This window comes from Crinia signifera, chromosome 3 (assembly GCF_055691185.1).
Source record: "Crinia signifera chromosome 3, ASM5569118v1, whole genome shotgun sequence".
Taxonomy (NCBI): Eukaryota; Metazoa; Chordata; class Amphibia; order Anura; family Myobatrachidae; genus Crinia; species Crinia signifera.
This window is the reverse complement of record NC_139219.1, coordinates 262,979,821-262,997,353: the sequence shown is the minus strand read 5'-3', so window position 1 is coordinate 262,997,353 and position 17,533 is coordinate 262,979,821. Positions and strand designations below refer to the sequence as shown.

Here is a 17,533-nt window from a genome sequence, read left to right as displayed (position 1 = left end):
TATATATATATATATATATATATTTTATATATTTATTTATTTTTTACACAGAGCAGCCAGCAGGGGGCCGGGAGCCGAGAGCCGCTCATTAGATATTCATATATTCACTGCACCCGATCATTACATATGCACGATCGGGTGCAGTGAATACCTGGTCCCCTGCTGGCTCTCCCGGGGGGCAGCCTGTGCTGCCTGGCTCCCGGGGAGCCCACCTCCCCCCCACATACGTTCTGGGGAAGGCAGGGAGACTTCCATCTCCCTGCCCGCCACCGTCCTCAGGCTCCCTGTGGGGTACACCGCAGGAGTTCGAATTCGCGGTCAGCGGCAGCGAGCACCTGCCTCATTGAATACTGGGGACAGCGAGGCTCTGGAACACGGTGACTGTGCAGCAAATCCTAAACAGGATTCGCTGCACGCCATGAATATTTTCATTGAATACTGCCCTTTGATGTAATGTCCTTAAAACAAGTCAAAATGAGGCTCAGTAGTGTGTGTGGCCTCCACTTGCCTGTATGACCTCCCTACAATGCCTGGGCATGCTCCTGATGAGGTGGCAGATGGTCTCCTGAGGGATCTCCTCCCAGACCTGGACTAAAGCATCCGCCAACTCCTGCACAGTCTGGTGCAACGTGGCATTGGTGGAGGGAGCGAGACATGATGTCCCAGTTGTGCTCAATTGGATTCAGGCCTGGGGAACGGACAGGCCAGTCCATAGCATCAATGCCTTTGTCTTGCAGGAACTGCTGACACACTCCAGCCACATGAGGTCTAGCATTGTCTGGCATTAGGAGGATCCCATGGCCAACCGCACCAGCATATGGTCTCACAAGGGGTCTGAGGATCTCATCTTGGTACCTAATGGCAGTCAGGCTACCTCTGGCGAGCACATGAAGGGCTGTGCGGCCCCCCAAAGAAATGCCACCCCACACCATTACTGACCGACTGTCAAACTGGTCATGCTGGAGTATGTTGCAGACAGCAAAACATTCTCCTTGGCATCTCCAGACTCTGTCACATCTGTCATGTGCTCAGTGTGAACCTGCTTTCATCTGTGAAGAGCACAGGGCGCCAGTGTCGAATTTGCCAATCTTGGTGTTCTCTGGCAAATGCCAAACGTCCTGCACGGTGTTGCGCTGTAAGCACAACCCCCACCTGTGGACGTCGGGCCCTCATACCACCCTTGTGGAGTCTGTTTCTTACCGTTTGAGTAGGGACATGCACATTTGTGGCCTGCTGGAGGTCATTTTGCAGGGCTCTGGCAGTGCTCCTCCTGTTTCTCCTCACACAAGGCGGAGGTAGTGGTCCTGCTGCTGGGTTGTTGCCCTCCTACGGCCTCCTCCACGTCTCCTGATGTACTGGCCTGTCTCCTGGTAGCGCCTCCATGCTCTGGACACTACAGCAAACCTTCTTGCCACAGCTCGCATTGATGTGCCATCCTGGATGATCTGCACTAACTGAGCCACTTGTGTGGGTTGTAGACCCCGTCTCATGCTACCACTAGAGTGAAAGCACCGCCAGCTTTCAAAAGTGACCAAAACATCGTCCAAAAAGCATAGGAGCTGAGAAGTGGTCTGTGGTCACCACCTGCAGAACAACTCCTTTATTGAGGGTGTTTTGCTAATTGCCTATAATTTCCACCTGTTGTCTATTCCATTTGCAGAACAGCATGTGGAATTGATGGTCAATCAGTGTTGCTTCCTAAGTGAACAGTTGGATTTCACAGACGTGTGATTGACTTGGAGTTTAAGTGTTCCCTCTATTTTTTTGAGCAGTGTATATACAGGACCGGGGTAGCAGGAAAAATGAAAAAATAGTTTAAACAAAATTCCACTAAACTACATGGGGGGCACACACCCAGGTGCCCACCCCCCCAATCCGTCCATGCTTATAACGACTAGAAACTTGTGTGTGCTGAAGGAATGGGTCCCAGGCATTTCAGAAATTATCCAATTGTCACATGTCTGACTAAACTGGGCACCAGTCCTGTCTCCTATAAGTCACAACAAGAGGCAGGATAGGCTTTGTGTTTCAATCAGCTCAGGAATAGGACCACAGCCAAAATGAAAATGAGAAGAAATCATTTTAAGTTGATATCATTTTAATATATTATTGGAGTGGCAGAAATGGCAACTCATCAAGCTGGGTGATGGCTACCAAAGTGCACTGGTGAACAAATTAAAGTGAGGTTATTAAATGGTCCAAAAAGAAATAGAATATATCAGATGACAAATACCGTTATACAATGCATGTTTGCTAACAGAACAATAAGAAACTTCACTATGCAAAACAAGAAAAAGATAAATTAACAAATGTAACACCAACACATGCTCATGGTAGGAGAAAGACATGCAAGTAATAGAAGTAGATTCAGTTACAGACAACAACTAAAACCTGAAGCATCTGAGGTTATAACATTTTGTTTACTCTTTCCTCTAGGAGAGAGGACAACATATTAGCTACATGCAAACACACATGTGCTGAGTCGTGCTTGCCCTCATGCGGCTTGCTGATATGTCATAGATCTCTCGCAAGCGCAGGATAATGGTAGGAGAGAACTTCCTGAGAACAAGCATGACACTGGCACTGACTCCTGCCAGGCATGCACCTATGGGGGATTGGCCTACAGCCTAGAACCCCTAAAATGTGACAGTTCAATATTGAGGAGAAAAAGAGCTGAGAAAGAGAATGGGCCCCAGTTATGTTACTGCAGCCAAGGCTACCATCAGAAGTTGTGGGGCCTGGGACTGACCAAATAGGCAGAGCCCCCCCTTCCTCACCTAATGTTACACAAAATATTTTAGGAATGTGGGGTAGGGTTGGAGCCGCACTGACATAGAATAATTGGTTATTATTTCATTTTGATGACCAACATGAGGACTATTTGAATTAAATTATGATAGTCATGGATTGGTGGTGCGCCCACAGTTTCAGTATAACAACTGAGTGTGGGTTTTTGTTTGCTCAAGAGAGGGCAAACGTAAGACAGAAAAAGAGCTTTGTGGGCGCACTCTTGTATTTGGTAAATATGGAATTAATTTAAAACTTAACTTTTATTTCGATCTTTTTAATATATATTGACCAAGGTTAACAATAGTAAAAAAAGGTAGAGTATGAGGAGTTAGAGAAGGGTACCAATAGTATGTCAGTTATGACAGATATAATTTGTAACAAAATGTTGTGTGATGGCACCTTTCACTTTTCACACTTTACTCTCCATTCAGCGCACTACGTCCTTATCATCATTGACATGTGGACAATGTGATTATGGGCGAAAATGAATGGTTTTTATCACCTACAGGTTCGGATCACCTGTAGGGATGTAGATTACCCCAACAACAGTATATTGGTATTATCACAGCTTGTATTGCTCATGCAGTAGGCGTGTCCAATGCAATTATCTTAGGGATACCTCTATTTATACCACACCAGATGTTCTTCAGGGGTCCCCCACAAGAATACTTTTCTGGCCCGTCACTGCTTTGCTTCCAAGTTCGGAACGTGTTTGGGCATTTCCAGTGAGGTATGGTGGTATTTTCTGAGGTTTTTATTTCCCAGAGTAGAAATTGCCTGGTTAACTGTGGATTAGAGCATTAATAGCTGACTGGATACCGAAATTGTGTGGTCACCAATGTATTAGCAGCTAAATATGTATCTCTTCAATAAGTGCTACAAGAATGACATTACAAGGGGAGAAAAAGAATTAGAAACATAAGGAGGGAAGGGAATGGGGGGAGAAAGAGGGGGAGGGAGAGGTAGGAAGGGGAGGTAGTAGCAATAGGTGATACAAAAAGCAAAATTGCCTATTTGGTATAGATGTTAATTAGGATTAATTATGGCTGCTATTCAAAAATCTGCGGAGTTTAGAGGGTTAGGTACCTAAGTAACAGATATAGCCTGCCTACTTGTTTTTTGGTAGTCAATTCCTCTTAGCAAGAAAGGCAATTAGGTCCAGTATCCACAGTTAATATTGCTGTCCCACAAGATATTTCCGCTCCAACAAAGAGTTAAATACCTCAGTGCCAGACATAACCTGTCTGCTTATATATGGATGGTTAATTGTATTGCACTGAATTGTGTTTAACCCGTATCCACAGTCAAATGTTGCTACAATGCTGCCCCCACTGGTGGCTCAGCTCCGATGCTGGCCACTGCAGGAACTGGCTGACAGTATTTAAACTATACACAGGTTACTTAGTATACACGTATAGTTGTAGCAGTTCCTTTAAGTAAACAGAAGTGTCACTCCTCTGCCAGACGCAGATGGAGGACACTGGTACCTGGGACGCCGCCGGGCGTCAGAGCTTGGTATCCGGGCGGGTCTGAGGTACGGCTGGTAGGGGGTCGCAGAGTGGAAGGTCTCCGTTTGGGTAACGCCGCTGCTGCTGTCGCTGGGGTGTCAATTAGACACGTGTTTCGCCGGGATCGGCTTCATCAGTATGCGCCATCTTGGTTGTGGGCAGTTTGCCCTGACTTTTGTACGTAGTTCATCCAATCACCGCTCATTTGTTTTGATTGATGTCTCAGCTAGCCTATGTGAGGGTGCTGGTCACTGATTAGCCTGAAGCTGTGGCTGAGATTGTATGCCGTTTTTTCTTGGTGTTTAATCTAGTCTATTAAGGCTTTTTAATAGCCTTTTATTGAAGTAGCATGATAGCCTTAATTATGGGAGTTTAGACAACTTGGATTGAATGATGGTGGGGTTTAATTACCCGATGTGGGGTGTATGTATTACCCTGCCATAATGATTTCATGGTCGTTTTTAGGAATTAATTGATCAATTGGGTACTTGATCCCATATTGAATGAATATTATGGAATAAATATAGGGGACTATACAATGAGAAGGAGAAGAGCACATTTTATACTACTATGAAAATATATTAGTAATAGGAATATAAATAAAGATTTATTTAATTAGAAAAGGAATTAATATTTGTTAATAAATATAAATATAAAAGATTAAAAAGTGGTTTAAAATTGACAACATTCATATATCGATCTTTCTTTTTTCAAGCCAAACACCCTAAAATCTGTCTCAATGTCGAGTTTTAGTCTAAAGAATGAACTACTACAAAAACGAAGGACAGACAACTTGGATAACATCTTTCCTACCACCACTAGTGAAACCATCCCGGAGTCCAACTGGACTGAAGATTTAACCAAATTAAAACACACACTTCAACGCCAAACCAGGGTCAACTGGGACTTGACAAGTCTTGAGAATTATTGCCGGCAGAAAATTACACCAAGAGGGCTCAGGCCAAAAACTTTCCCAGCCTTTGAATTGTGTACGGAAAACCTTAAAAAGGAATGGGAAAACAGTTTAATTAAATGTTCCCAAGAATTGATGGGCATACTCATTCAACACAATCACCTAACGTTGGAAGCCATCTCAAAAGATATTGAAGCCCTAGGTAAGAAACTAGAACCCTGGGAACAGTCCCCTGCATTCCAACAACAGTTTGAGAAAAACAAAAAAGACCTGGAGGAATACGAGAAAACAATTATAGAACGTAAGAAGAGCAAGTTCTACAGAGACCAGACCGATTTCCAGACAGGGCACGTTTTCCACTGGGGAAGAAGAAACTATAACCGAGGGACACCAAGATACCAACCATCAACATCGGAAACCGACTTCTCAAGTGCAGACGATCTGAGTGACGACAACTCCCATCGAGGGGACGAGCCAACTTATAGGCCACCCAGCAATCAAGGTCAATACCACCAACCTACAGACTACTCAGCTTCGAGCCATTTTTTAGACTTTGGCCGGGGAAACAGGGGTCCAAAAGAAAAACAAGACGTGCCAAAAAGAAGAAGAAGGAGGGACTTTACCAGATGGGAACCACGGACACCGAACCGCTACCCTCTGAGGGGCAGGGAAGCAGAGAATCCGAAGTATCCAAACTACAGATATTAAACCTATCTCAACATGAACTATCAGATGCACAGAGGAATGTGCTACAGAAAGGATTAACTTTCTGCCCCACAAGCACTTTCGACCGTTTCCAATGGGAAACCAATCTCCAACTTTTTAGTCGGAAGCTGCTACTCACAAAATTCTATGCCAAAAAAGATGGGTCCCTACCAACAGATATCTGGTCGGAACAAGAACAGGAAGCCATCCGGGCTCTGGAAGAGTTGGAAGGCAATACTGAACCCCCAGAATCAACCACAAGGCCACTGTGTAAGAAACGATCCTGCTTTTTTCCACCTATCAATATATGCCCAGAGGTGAAAGTGTTCACAAATTTGGTCTCAAGGGACCTGGACAAATTACATGAAAAGAAGAAATACACCAGATACAGCAGAAACATCACCAAACAAGAACATCAAGCAATCCAGGAAATTAAGCAGTGGACGGATGTAGAGATCAAACCCTCCGATAAGGGGGGGAATATAGTTCTGTGGCCGACCAATTTATACTTGAAAGAGGTTAATAGACAGCTAGATGACACCACGTGCTATACGAAGACACTTTTTGATCCAACCTCGAATTTCAAAGCACAATACGACAGAATCATCCATGATGCATTAATGAACGGGACCATCACAAAAACAGAACATCAATTCCTGGCAAACCCAAATCCCCGCACAGCGACTTTCTATTTACTACCGAAAGTCCATAAACACATTACTGAACCACCAGGACGCCCGATAGTGTCGGGAAATGGAGCACTCATTGAAAAGGCATGCATCTTCTTAGATACACACCTGCGCCAACATGTCACGGCCCTTCCCTCCTACATACAGGACACAGCGGACGTCCTAAGGAAATTACATGATGTCTGCCTAGATGAAACAGAGATCCTAGTGAGCCTGGACGTTGAAGCGTTGTATACTTGCATAAGGCATGACTTGGGCCTGGAAGCTGTCAGATACTTTCTACAAATGGAAGAATATGGAGACTTCCAGGACTTTTTGATACAATTAATGAATTTCGTACTACACAAAAATTACTTCACGTTTAACAACCGCTTCTACATCCAGGGGAGAGGGACAGCGATGGGGGCGGCCTGTGCCCCCACATACGCCAACCTCTTCCTTGGATGGTGGGAGCGGGAGTTCGTCTTTCACGAAGATAACCACATCTATGAAGAATGCATAACCGCATGGATGCGGTACATAGATGACATTCTGATGATATGGAAGGGCTCCGAAGCACAGCTACATCAATTCCTGGAACACCTGAACAATAACCAACTCAACTTGAAACTGACATCTGAATACAGCCGCTCCAGTATAACCTTCCTCGATCTAAGGATATACAGAGGTGAAAGGAACATGGTGAATACGGAACTCTTCCGAAAAACTACCTCAACCAACAGCCTGCTATATAACTCAAGCGCACATTTCCCACCTACAATTGCCAATATCCCTAAAGGAGAATTCTTAAGGCTCCGCAGAAATTGTTCCAACGATGAAGTATACCAACTCAACTGCAAAGATCTCAGTGACAGACTCGTGGAAAGGGGATACTCCAAAAGATCCATCAAAAAGGCAAAACGAACTGTGGCTGAGGTAGAGAGATCACAGATCCTCTTCAGAAAAGATGAACCCACAAACAAAAAAGAAGATACCACAATTCGATTTGTTGGCAATTTCTGTGCTGAATGGCGTAAAATTAAAGATATCATACAGAAGCACTGGCCCATCATCCTGAGTGACAATGATCTAGCCAAGAAACTGGACAGCAGAGTCAACATGAGCTGGAGAAGAGCACCCAGTCTCAAGGACCAATTGGTGCACAGTCACTTTTCAGGACCAAGAACAAAAAACACCTTCCCGGATGGCAGCTTCCCCTGCGGGGGTTGTAAAATCTGCCAACACATCAAAAATACTACAACCATGAAGGATAAGTATGGACAAGCGATCAAGATTAAAGGATACTTCAATTGCAAAAGCAAGAACCTGATATACTGCATCACATGCGATTGCAACATCCTATACATTGGAATGACGAGTCGGATGTTAAAACAACGTGCCCTTGAACATTTAGGGAACATTCGGAATGCCCAAGCTGATATAAAAAAGATGAAGCAGTTAACAACTGTAGCGAGACATTTCCTCGTGAAACATGGAGGAAAGTCAACCAGCTTCAAGATATCTGGCCTTGAGCAAATACATATGGGCCTCAGAGGTGGGGATCTCAACCAAACACTACTTCAGAAAGAAGGAAAATGGATTTTCCGCTTGGGATCCTTAGCACCCAATGGCCTCAATGAAGATATCAAGTATGGGGCATTTCTCAGATAAAACTCCCTTTTTGTCAATCATGCAGCTATGCCACATTTCTATCAACGTATGAATATTAATGTTTCCCCTCAGCTTGATAATTTCACCACTATCAAATAATTCAGCACACTACCAAGTTTGATCCTAATCCTCACTTAGTCACAACACCTTATTATCCTATTCCATTTATTTGCTTCTATATCCCAGTATTAGCACCACGGGTCTCCTAATAATACCCTTTATACGGTTAACTGCACCCCAGTATTACCACCAGCCACTTTTACACCACAGCATCCTGGGTATCACACCACCAAAAAATATATATACACATATATTTTCTCCTTTTGTCACACCAGCTAGTTGTTGCATCACGCTGTTCCTCCTTCAAGAATTTTGTCACCTCCACTGGGTCATACCCAGGACCCACACCCATCAATCCTTTCATACAGATACCTTCACAATGGTGCCTATACTCACATTACTCACTGGGACATCTAGGGTCACCTATTTCTCATATCTATAATCAATACACAATATTTCTATATTTCATATACCTTATAAATTTAAAAAAAATTTAATAAACATTTTTATTATTTATTTTTATTTTTAATTTTATTTATTTCATTTAAGTATTTTTTCTATACATAATTCTTCTTTTCACTTGCACTTTGGTTTCATGTCACCACTCAATATAAATAAAATATATATTATTTTTCATTAGATAACATTTAACCCCTTTAATCAATCTGCTATAGATGGTTATCAATTTTAAACCACTTTTTAATCTTTTATATTTATATTTATTAACAAATATTAATTCCTTTTCTAATTAAATAAATCTTTATTTATATTCCTATTACTAATATATTTTCATAGTAGTATAAAATGTGCTCTTCTCCTTCTCATTGTATAGTCCCCTATATTTATTCCATAATATTCATTCAATATGGGATCAAGTACCCAATTGATCAATTAATTCCTAAAAACGACCATGAAATCATTATGGCAGGGTAATACATACACCCCACATCGGGTAATTAAACCCCACCATCATTCAATCCAAGTTGTCTAAACTCCCATAATTAAGGCTATCATGCTACTTCAATAAAAGGCTATTAAAAAGCCTTAATAGACTAGATTAAACACCAAGAAAAAACGGCATACAATCTCAGCCACAGCTTCAGGCTAATCAGTGACCAGCACCCTCACATAGGCTAGCTGAGACATCAATCAAAACAAATGAGCGGTGATTGGATGAACTACGTACAAAAGTCAGGGCAAACTGCCCACAACCAAGATGGCGCATACTGATGAAGCCGATCCCGGCGAAACACGTGTCTAATTGACACCCCAGCGACAGCAGCAGCGGCGTTACCCAAACGGAGACCTTCCACTCTGCGACCCCCTACCAGCCGTACCTCAGACCCGCCCGGATACCAAGCTCTGACGCCCGGCGGCGTCCCAGGTACCAGTGTCCTCCATCTGCGTCTGGCAGAGGAGTGACACTTCTGTTTACTTAAAGGAACTGCTACAACTATACGTGTATACTAAGTAACCTGTGTATAGTTTAAATACTGTCAGCCAGTTCCTGCAGTGGCCAGCATCGGAGCTGAGCCACCAGTGGGGGCAGCATTGTAGCAACATTTGACTGTGGATACGGGTTAAACACAATTCAGTGCAATACAATTAACCATCCATATATAAGCAGACAGGTTATGTCTGGCACTGAGGTATTTAACTCTTTGTTGGAGCGGAAATATCTTGTGGGACAGCAATATTAACTGTGGATACTGGACCTAATTGCCTTTCTTGCTAAGAGGAATTGACTACCAAAAAACAAGTAGGCAGGCTATATCTGTTACTTAGGTACCTAACCCTCTAAACTCCGCAGATTTTTGAATAGCAGCCATAATTAATCCTAATTAACATCTATACCAAATAGGCAATTTTGCTTTTTGTATCACCTATTGCTACTACCTCCCCTTCCTACCTCTCCCTCCCCCTCTTTCTCCCCCCATTCCCTTCCCTCCTTATGTTTCTAATTCTTTCTCTCCCCTTGTAATGTCATTCTTGTAGCACTTATTGAAGAGATACATATTTAGCTGCTAATACATTGGTGACCACACAATTTCGGTATCCAGTCAGCTATTAATGCTCTAATCCACAGTTAACCAGGCAATTTCTACTCTGGGAAATAAAAACCTCAGAAAATACCACCATACCTCACTGGAAATGCCCAAACACGTTCCGAACTTGGAAGCAAAGCAGTGACGGGCCAGAAAAGTATTCTTGTGGGGGACCCCTGAAGAACATCTGGTGTGGTATAAATAGAGGTATCCCTAAGATAATTGCATTGGACACGCCTACTGCATGAGCAATACAAGCTGTGATAATACCAATATACTGTTGTTGGGGTAATCTACATCCCTACAGGTGATCCGAACCTGTAGGTGATAAAAACCATTCATTTTCGCCCATAATCACATTGTCCACATGTCAATGATGATAAGGACGTAGTGCGCTGAATGGAGAGTAAAGTGTGAAAAGTGAAAGGTGCCATCACACAACATTTTGTTACAAATTATATCTGTCATAACTGACATACTATTGGTACCCTTCTCTAACTCCTCATACTCTACCTTTTTTTACTATTGTTAACCTTGGTCAATATATATTAAAAAGATCGAAATAAAAGTTAAGTTTTAAATTAATTCCATATTTACCAAATACAAGAGTGCGCCCACAAAGCTCTTTTTCTGTCTTACGTTTGCCCTCTCTTGAGCAAACAAAAACCCACACAAAATATTTTAGTCCGCACACCTCTAGTGGGTACACACTCATTATATATTCATGGGTGGGCACCCGCTCAATTTTCATTGTGCTGGGTCCCCGCTCATGACATATGCACAAGGGGAGACCCATTCAGACAGCAGTGATCACTGCGTACAACAGCGGGAGGACCGCCACTGGACTAGCGGTCAGGCTCATTCAGCGTGGTGGGCCTGGGACACTTGTCCCCATGGTCCCCCCCCCTAATGGCGGCCCTGACTGCAGCAGAGTGGTAGTAGAGTGGATTGGCAGGATTGGGACATTGACATACAGTAGAAAGAGCTGGATTAGGAAAGATGTATCTGGGACAGGGCATGGGTGGGGGGAGAAGGCAAATGGAGATTAATTCATATAAAGAAGAACATTGCAGGGGTAAGAAATAAATTAGGAGTGCTGGGTGTAGAAATGAAAGATTTCAGAGAAGAAGGTTAGAAAATATACATATGGTGGCACATAAAGAGAGCTAGTTTACTTGAAGACTTCATATCACAACTTTGAGTGGTGCTGATAAGACGAGGAGGACTGGTAGTGTAGGGGTAATATTCCCTAGGTCTTAAGAACCCCCGGCCCCCCAAAAGTTCTCCAGGCACACCAAAAGCTTTATTTAGGTGAAGTAGATAGACCATTAACAGAAGTAAATAAGTATAGGAAACTTTATATTTAAAAAAATCCCACAACATAAGAAACCCCCCACAACATAGGGTCACAAGGGTTCATGGCGGGCTCCTGGCAGCGCAGAAGATGTCAGACCAGTAACACAGGAGCGGCATCTACAGTATACTCTGTGAGCTGAATGTATGCATATATATTGCATTCAAAACATGCAGCTCAATTAGCCGGGGGGATGCTGCCTGTAGCACCTGGTCACGCAGCATCGGCCATCAGAACAGGTGCCAGACAACTTGCTCCTCCCCTAATGCCCCCATCCTATCCAGCCCCCGGGTCGCCTGACCCCTTGCCCCCCCCCCTTAGTTACGTCCCTGATAACAACATTGCATATAAAATACTTTATCACAAAAACCTGATGTGGCATTATAACCCTTTGAGTGTCAAGTGAATTTATCAAAATAGGTGTAAAAATTGCCAAACCTTTTTAGTCATCATGATGACCTGTAATATTTACATTATATAGGAAATATAATCTTTTTTTACAGGACGATAACGCCTGGCAGCAAATTTGTCAAATTAAAAATCTGGAGTTTTCTGTTTTCCCTCCCTAATCCTGACCATACATCAGACCAACTTTCCTCCAACCATCCAACTAGTTGGTTGGTTGGACTGAAAATCTGGCACTGTATGGGGGAAAATGCCAATAAGCAATTTGGTCAGAAACTCAGGAGAATGGACAAAAACATTCAGTGAAATTGTTTAAATCACATAGGTCCAACTACAGTGCATTGTCTGAGTGACAGCTGTTGTGCATTTTCCGATTTGGGAAACAAATGACTTCATTACAAATTACATTTGCTCCAATCCAGTATCAGGGTTTTATTCCATCCAACCAACTATTTGGGTGGTTGGAGGAAAGTTGGTCTGATGTGTGGCCAGCAATCTGTGCCCCGCTCCCAATAACTTGGGGCACAGAGATAGGGAGGGAAAACAGAAGACTCTCAGAATGTCAGACTTTATAGGGGAAATTTACTAAAGGAAATTTGTAAAAAAAATCGGTGTATTGGAATTTATAAATACACTAAATTTTTACATTTACTATCCCGAAAATACGGCAATTCATATTGATGTGCTATCAATACGAATAAGAATTACCGTATTTTCAGGATAGTAAATGTCAAAAATAAGTGTATTTCTAAATACAAATACACCTATTTTTTACAAATTTCCCCCTATATTTACAGGATATGCAGCGGATAGAAGTTTACATTCCAATTGTATGATAAAAACATGCATAGTTCAAACATCACATCAATCACATCAATCACACTACTAAAAATGTCATATTAAGCAGAATTTCAGATAATGCTAATTTTAAAATATTGAATAATATAACTAAGATATTGTACTACATTATTTCTTTATGTCCATATGTACAAAGTATTGTGGAAATACAAACAAAGCTCATCCTCTAAGCTCTCATGCAAAGGACACATGCAATAAGAAGTCAGTCTGCAGAAATCAGGGTCAAAATACTGTACTGACCTATTACATAAGAGAGGGTGCAATCTGTCATTCACAAGTGAAGCAAAGAAATATCTTAATTATTAGAGACAATAGATTTAAAATCTGTATCATAACTGCACATCGATACTTTGCATTACTCTGTATAGTTACAGAAGATCTAAATAATACATAAATAATACACCTGCTAATTATTATTTAACATGAAAATCCTAAAGAATTCATCCAAAATGCCTCTGATTCTGAACCTTATAAGCGATTAGGAAGACATTATTATACCATAGGTAAAAAGTGAAATACAGAAAAAGCAACACACATCTAATTAGTAACAAGCAGCGTAATTATACATTATCATTATTGCTATTATTAAGAGTAATAATTCATTTATGTGGCACAACAATAGTTCCACAGCTACTAACAGGGGGGGGAGGGGGGGGAATCACTGACGCTGCTACCTCCTCCATAGCAGTGAACTGGATCCGGGTCGCTCGACCTGTGGTTCCCGTTCTGACTGCCAAGCAATCCGCGTAAAACACTGCTTTTACCCTGGGTTGGATTGCTAAGTTGCTGGCCCTGGGTATTGACTATGACCCTTTCACACCGCAAAACTCGGGGTCCACCCGGGATATTTGTGCAGTGTGAGAGGGGTATATGTGTAAATAAAGATTGTTCTATCAGGGGACAGGATACTGAAGTAATTATTAAGGAGGCGGCAGGTTTAGGTGCCTGGGTTTTACCTAAAAGGAGGATCCTAAGGGGCCTCCAGGTGAGTGGGCTTTCAGTTTAGAAATACATAAACATGCGATTAAAAGTGGTATTATCATTTGGCATAGGACCACCAGAGCATTGATGTCTTGCTGTGGCTACAGGTATTATCATTTGGCATAGGACCACCAGAGCATTGATGTCTTGCTGTGGCTATAGGTATTATCATTTGGCATAGGACCACCAGAGCATTGATGTCTTGCTGTGGCTACAGGTATTATCATTTGGCATAGGACCACCAGAGCATTGATGCCTTGCTGTGGCTACAGGTATTATTATTTGGTATAGGACCACCAGAGCATTGATGTCTTGCTGTGGCTACAGGTATTATCATTTGGCATAGGACCACCAGAGCATTGATGTCTTGCTGTGGCTACAGGTATTATCATTTGGCATAGGACCACCAGAGCATTGATGTCTTGCTGTGGCTACAGGTATTATCATTTGGCATAGGACCACCAGAGCATTGATGTCTTGCTGTGGCTACAGGTATTATCATTTGGCATAGGACCACCAGAGCATTGATGCCTTGCTGTGGCTACAGGTATTATCATTTGGTATAGGACCACCAGAGCATTGATGTCTTGCTGTGGCTACAGGTATTATCATTTGGCATAGGACCACCAGAGCATTGATGTCTTGCTGTGGCTACAGGTATTATCATTTGGCATAGGACCACCAGAGCATTGATGTTTTGCTGTGGCTACAGGTATTATCATTTGGCATAGGACCACCAGAGCATTGATGTCTTGCTGTGGCTACAGGTATTATCATTTGGCATAGGACCACCAGAGCATTGATGTCTTGCTGTGGCTACAGGTATTATCATTTGGCATAGGACCACCAGAGCATTGATGTCTTGCTGTGGCTACAGGTATTATCATTTGGCATAGGACCACCAGAGCATTGATGTCTTGCTGTGGCTACAGGTATTATCATTTGGCATAGGACCACCAGAGCATTGATGTCTTGCTGTGGCTATAGGTATTATCATTTGGCATAGGACCACCAGAGCATTGATGTCTTGCTGTGGCTACAGGTATTATCATTTGGCATAGGACCACCAGAGCATTGATGTCTTGCTGTGGCTACAGGTATTATCATTTGGCATAGGACCACCAGAGCATTGATGCCTTGCTGTGGCTACAGGTATTATCATTTGGTATAGGACCACCAGAGCATTGATGTCTTGCTGTGGCTACAGGTATTATCATTTGGCATAGGACCACCAGAGCATTGATGTCTTGCTGTGGCTACAGGTATTATCATTTGGCATAGGACCACCAGAGCATTGATGTTTTGCTGTGGCTACAGGTATTATCATTTGGCATAGGACCACCAGAGCATTGATGTCTTGCTGTGGCTACAGGTATTATCATTTGGCATAGGACCACCAGAGCATTGATGTTTTGCTGTGGCTACAGGTATTATCATTTGGCATAGGACCACCAGAGCATTGATGTCTTGCTGTGGCTACAGGTATTATCATTTGGCATAGGACCACCAGAGCATTGATGTCTTGCTGTGGCTACAGGTATTATCATTTGGCATAGGACCACCAGAGCATTGATGTCTTGCTGTGGCTACAGGTATTATCATTTGGCATAGGACCACCAGAGCATTGATGTCTTGCTGTGGCTATAGGTATTATCATTTGGCATAGGACCACCAGAGCATTGATGTCTTGCTGTGGCTACAGGTATTATCATTTGGCATAGGACCACCAGAGCATTGATGTCTTGCTGTGGCTATAGGTATTATCATTTGGCATAGGACCACCAGAGCATTGATGTCTTGCTGTGGCTACAGGTATTATCATTTGGCATAGGACCACCAGAGCATTGATGTTTTGCTGTGGCTACAGGTATTATCATTTGGCATAGGACCACCAGAGCATTGATGTCTTGCTGTGGCTACAGGTATTATCATTTGGCATAGGACCACCAGAGCATTGATGTCTTGCTGTGGCTACAGGTATTATCATTTGGCATAGGACCACCAGAGCATTGATGTCTTGCTGTGGCTATAGGTATTATCATTTGGCATAGGACCACCAGAGCATTGATGTTTTGCTGTGGCTACAGGTATTATCATTTGGCATAGGACCACCAGAGCATTGATGTCTTGCTGTGGCTACAGGTATTATCATTTGGCATAGGACCACCAGAGCATTGATGCCTTGCTGTGGCTACAGGTATTATCATTTGGTATAGGACCACCAGAGCATTTATGTCTTGCTGTGGCTACAGGTATTATCATTTGGCATAGGACCACCAGAGCATTGATGTCTTGCTGTGGCTACAGGTATTATCATTTGGCATAGGACCACCAGAGCATTGATGTTTTGCTGTGGCTACAGGTATTATCATTTGGCATAGGACCACCAGAGCATTGATGTCTTGCTGTGGCTACAGGTATTATCATTTGGCATAGGACCACCAGAGCATTGATGTCTTGCTGTGGCTACAGGTATTATCATTTGGCATAGGACCACCAGAGCATTGATGTCTTGCTGTGGCTACAGGTATTATCATTTGGCATAGGACCACCAGAGCATTGATGTCTTGCTGTGGCTACAGGTATTAACATTTGGCATAGGACCACCAGAGCATTGATGTCTTGCTGTGGCTATAGGTATTATCATTTGGCATAGGACCACCAGAGCATTGATGTCTTGCTGTGGCTACAGGTATTATCATTTGGCATAGGACCACCAGAGCATTGATGTCTTGCTGTGGCTATAGGTATTATCATTTGGCATAGGACCACCAGAGCATTGATGTCTTGCTGTGGCTACAGGTATTATCATTTGGCATAGGACCACCAGAGCATTGATGTTTTGCTGTGGCTACAGGTATTATCATTTGGCATAGGACCACCAGAGCATTGATGTCTTGCTGTGGCTACAGGTATTATCATTTGGCATAGGACCACCAGAGCATTGATGTCTTGCTGTGGCTATAGGTATTATCATTTGGCATAGGACCACCAGAGCATTGATGTTTTGCTGTGGCTACAGGTATTATCATTTGGCATAGGACCACCAGAGCATTGATGTCTTGCTGTGGCTACAGGTATTATCATTTGGCATAGGACCACCAGAGCATTGATGTCTTGCTGTGGCTGGAGGTTTACTTTATGTTTGTAAATGAGTGCAACTGATATCTGGCCATATTGGAGGATCCTGGGGTGCCTTCATGTGAGTGGGGTCTCAATTTATAAATGCATAAAGATATGACCCAAAGTGGTGCTATTATCATGTAATGTAGGACTAACTAGAGTAGAGACACCTTGATGTAACTGATGGCTTACCATATATCTATAAATTAATTCAACTGAGATCTCTGCTATTTATTATTAGGTAGGATAATACCCCATTCACACCGTTAAAGTAACCCGGTTACCAGGTCACTCCCAGGAATTCTGGATGTGATACGGCATATGCGGTGTGAAAGGGGTATTAGGGCGGGATGTACTAAGGGGGAAATGCGGTAAAACCCCTGTTTTACCGCATTTTCCTATGTATTAAAACCCCGCCACCACGATACCGCATAGTAGGGTTTTGCCATCTT

General features: G+C 42.8%; 1 protein-coding gene and 2 pseudogenes across 3 annotated transcripts in view; 1 reads left to right on the top strand and 2 right to left on the bottom strand.

The window, feature by feature from the left end:
- Positions 1–17,533, bottom strand: part of PLS1 (plastin 1) — a 132,586-nt gene that overhangs the window by 22,716 nt on the left and 92,337 nt on the right. For 2 of the 3 annotated variants that reach the window (XM_083174763.1, XM_083174764.1), the window contains exon 11: positions 13,218–13,241. The exons of the other annotated variant lie outside the window; for it this stretch is intronic. In XM_083174763.1, the coding sequence (XP_083030889.1) occupies positions 13,218–13,241 (24 nt within the window). The remainder of the gene's footprint in view (positions 1–13,217; positions 13,242–17,533) is intronic. 3 annotated transcript variants of the gene reach the window in all.
- Positions 3,415–3,534, bottom strand: LOC146065295 (5S ribosomal RNA; annotated as a pseudogene).
- On the top strand, positions 10,443–10,562 carry LOC146065283 (5S ribosomal RNA; annotated as a pseudogene).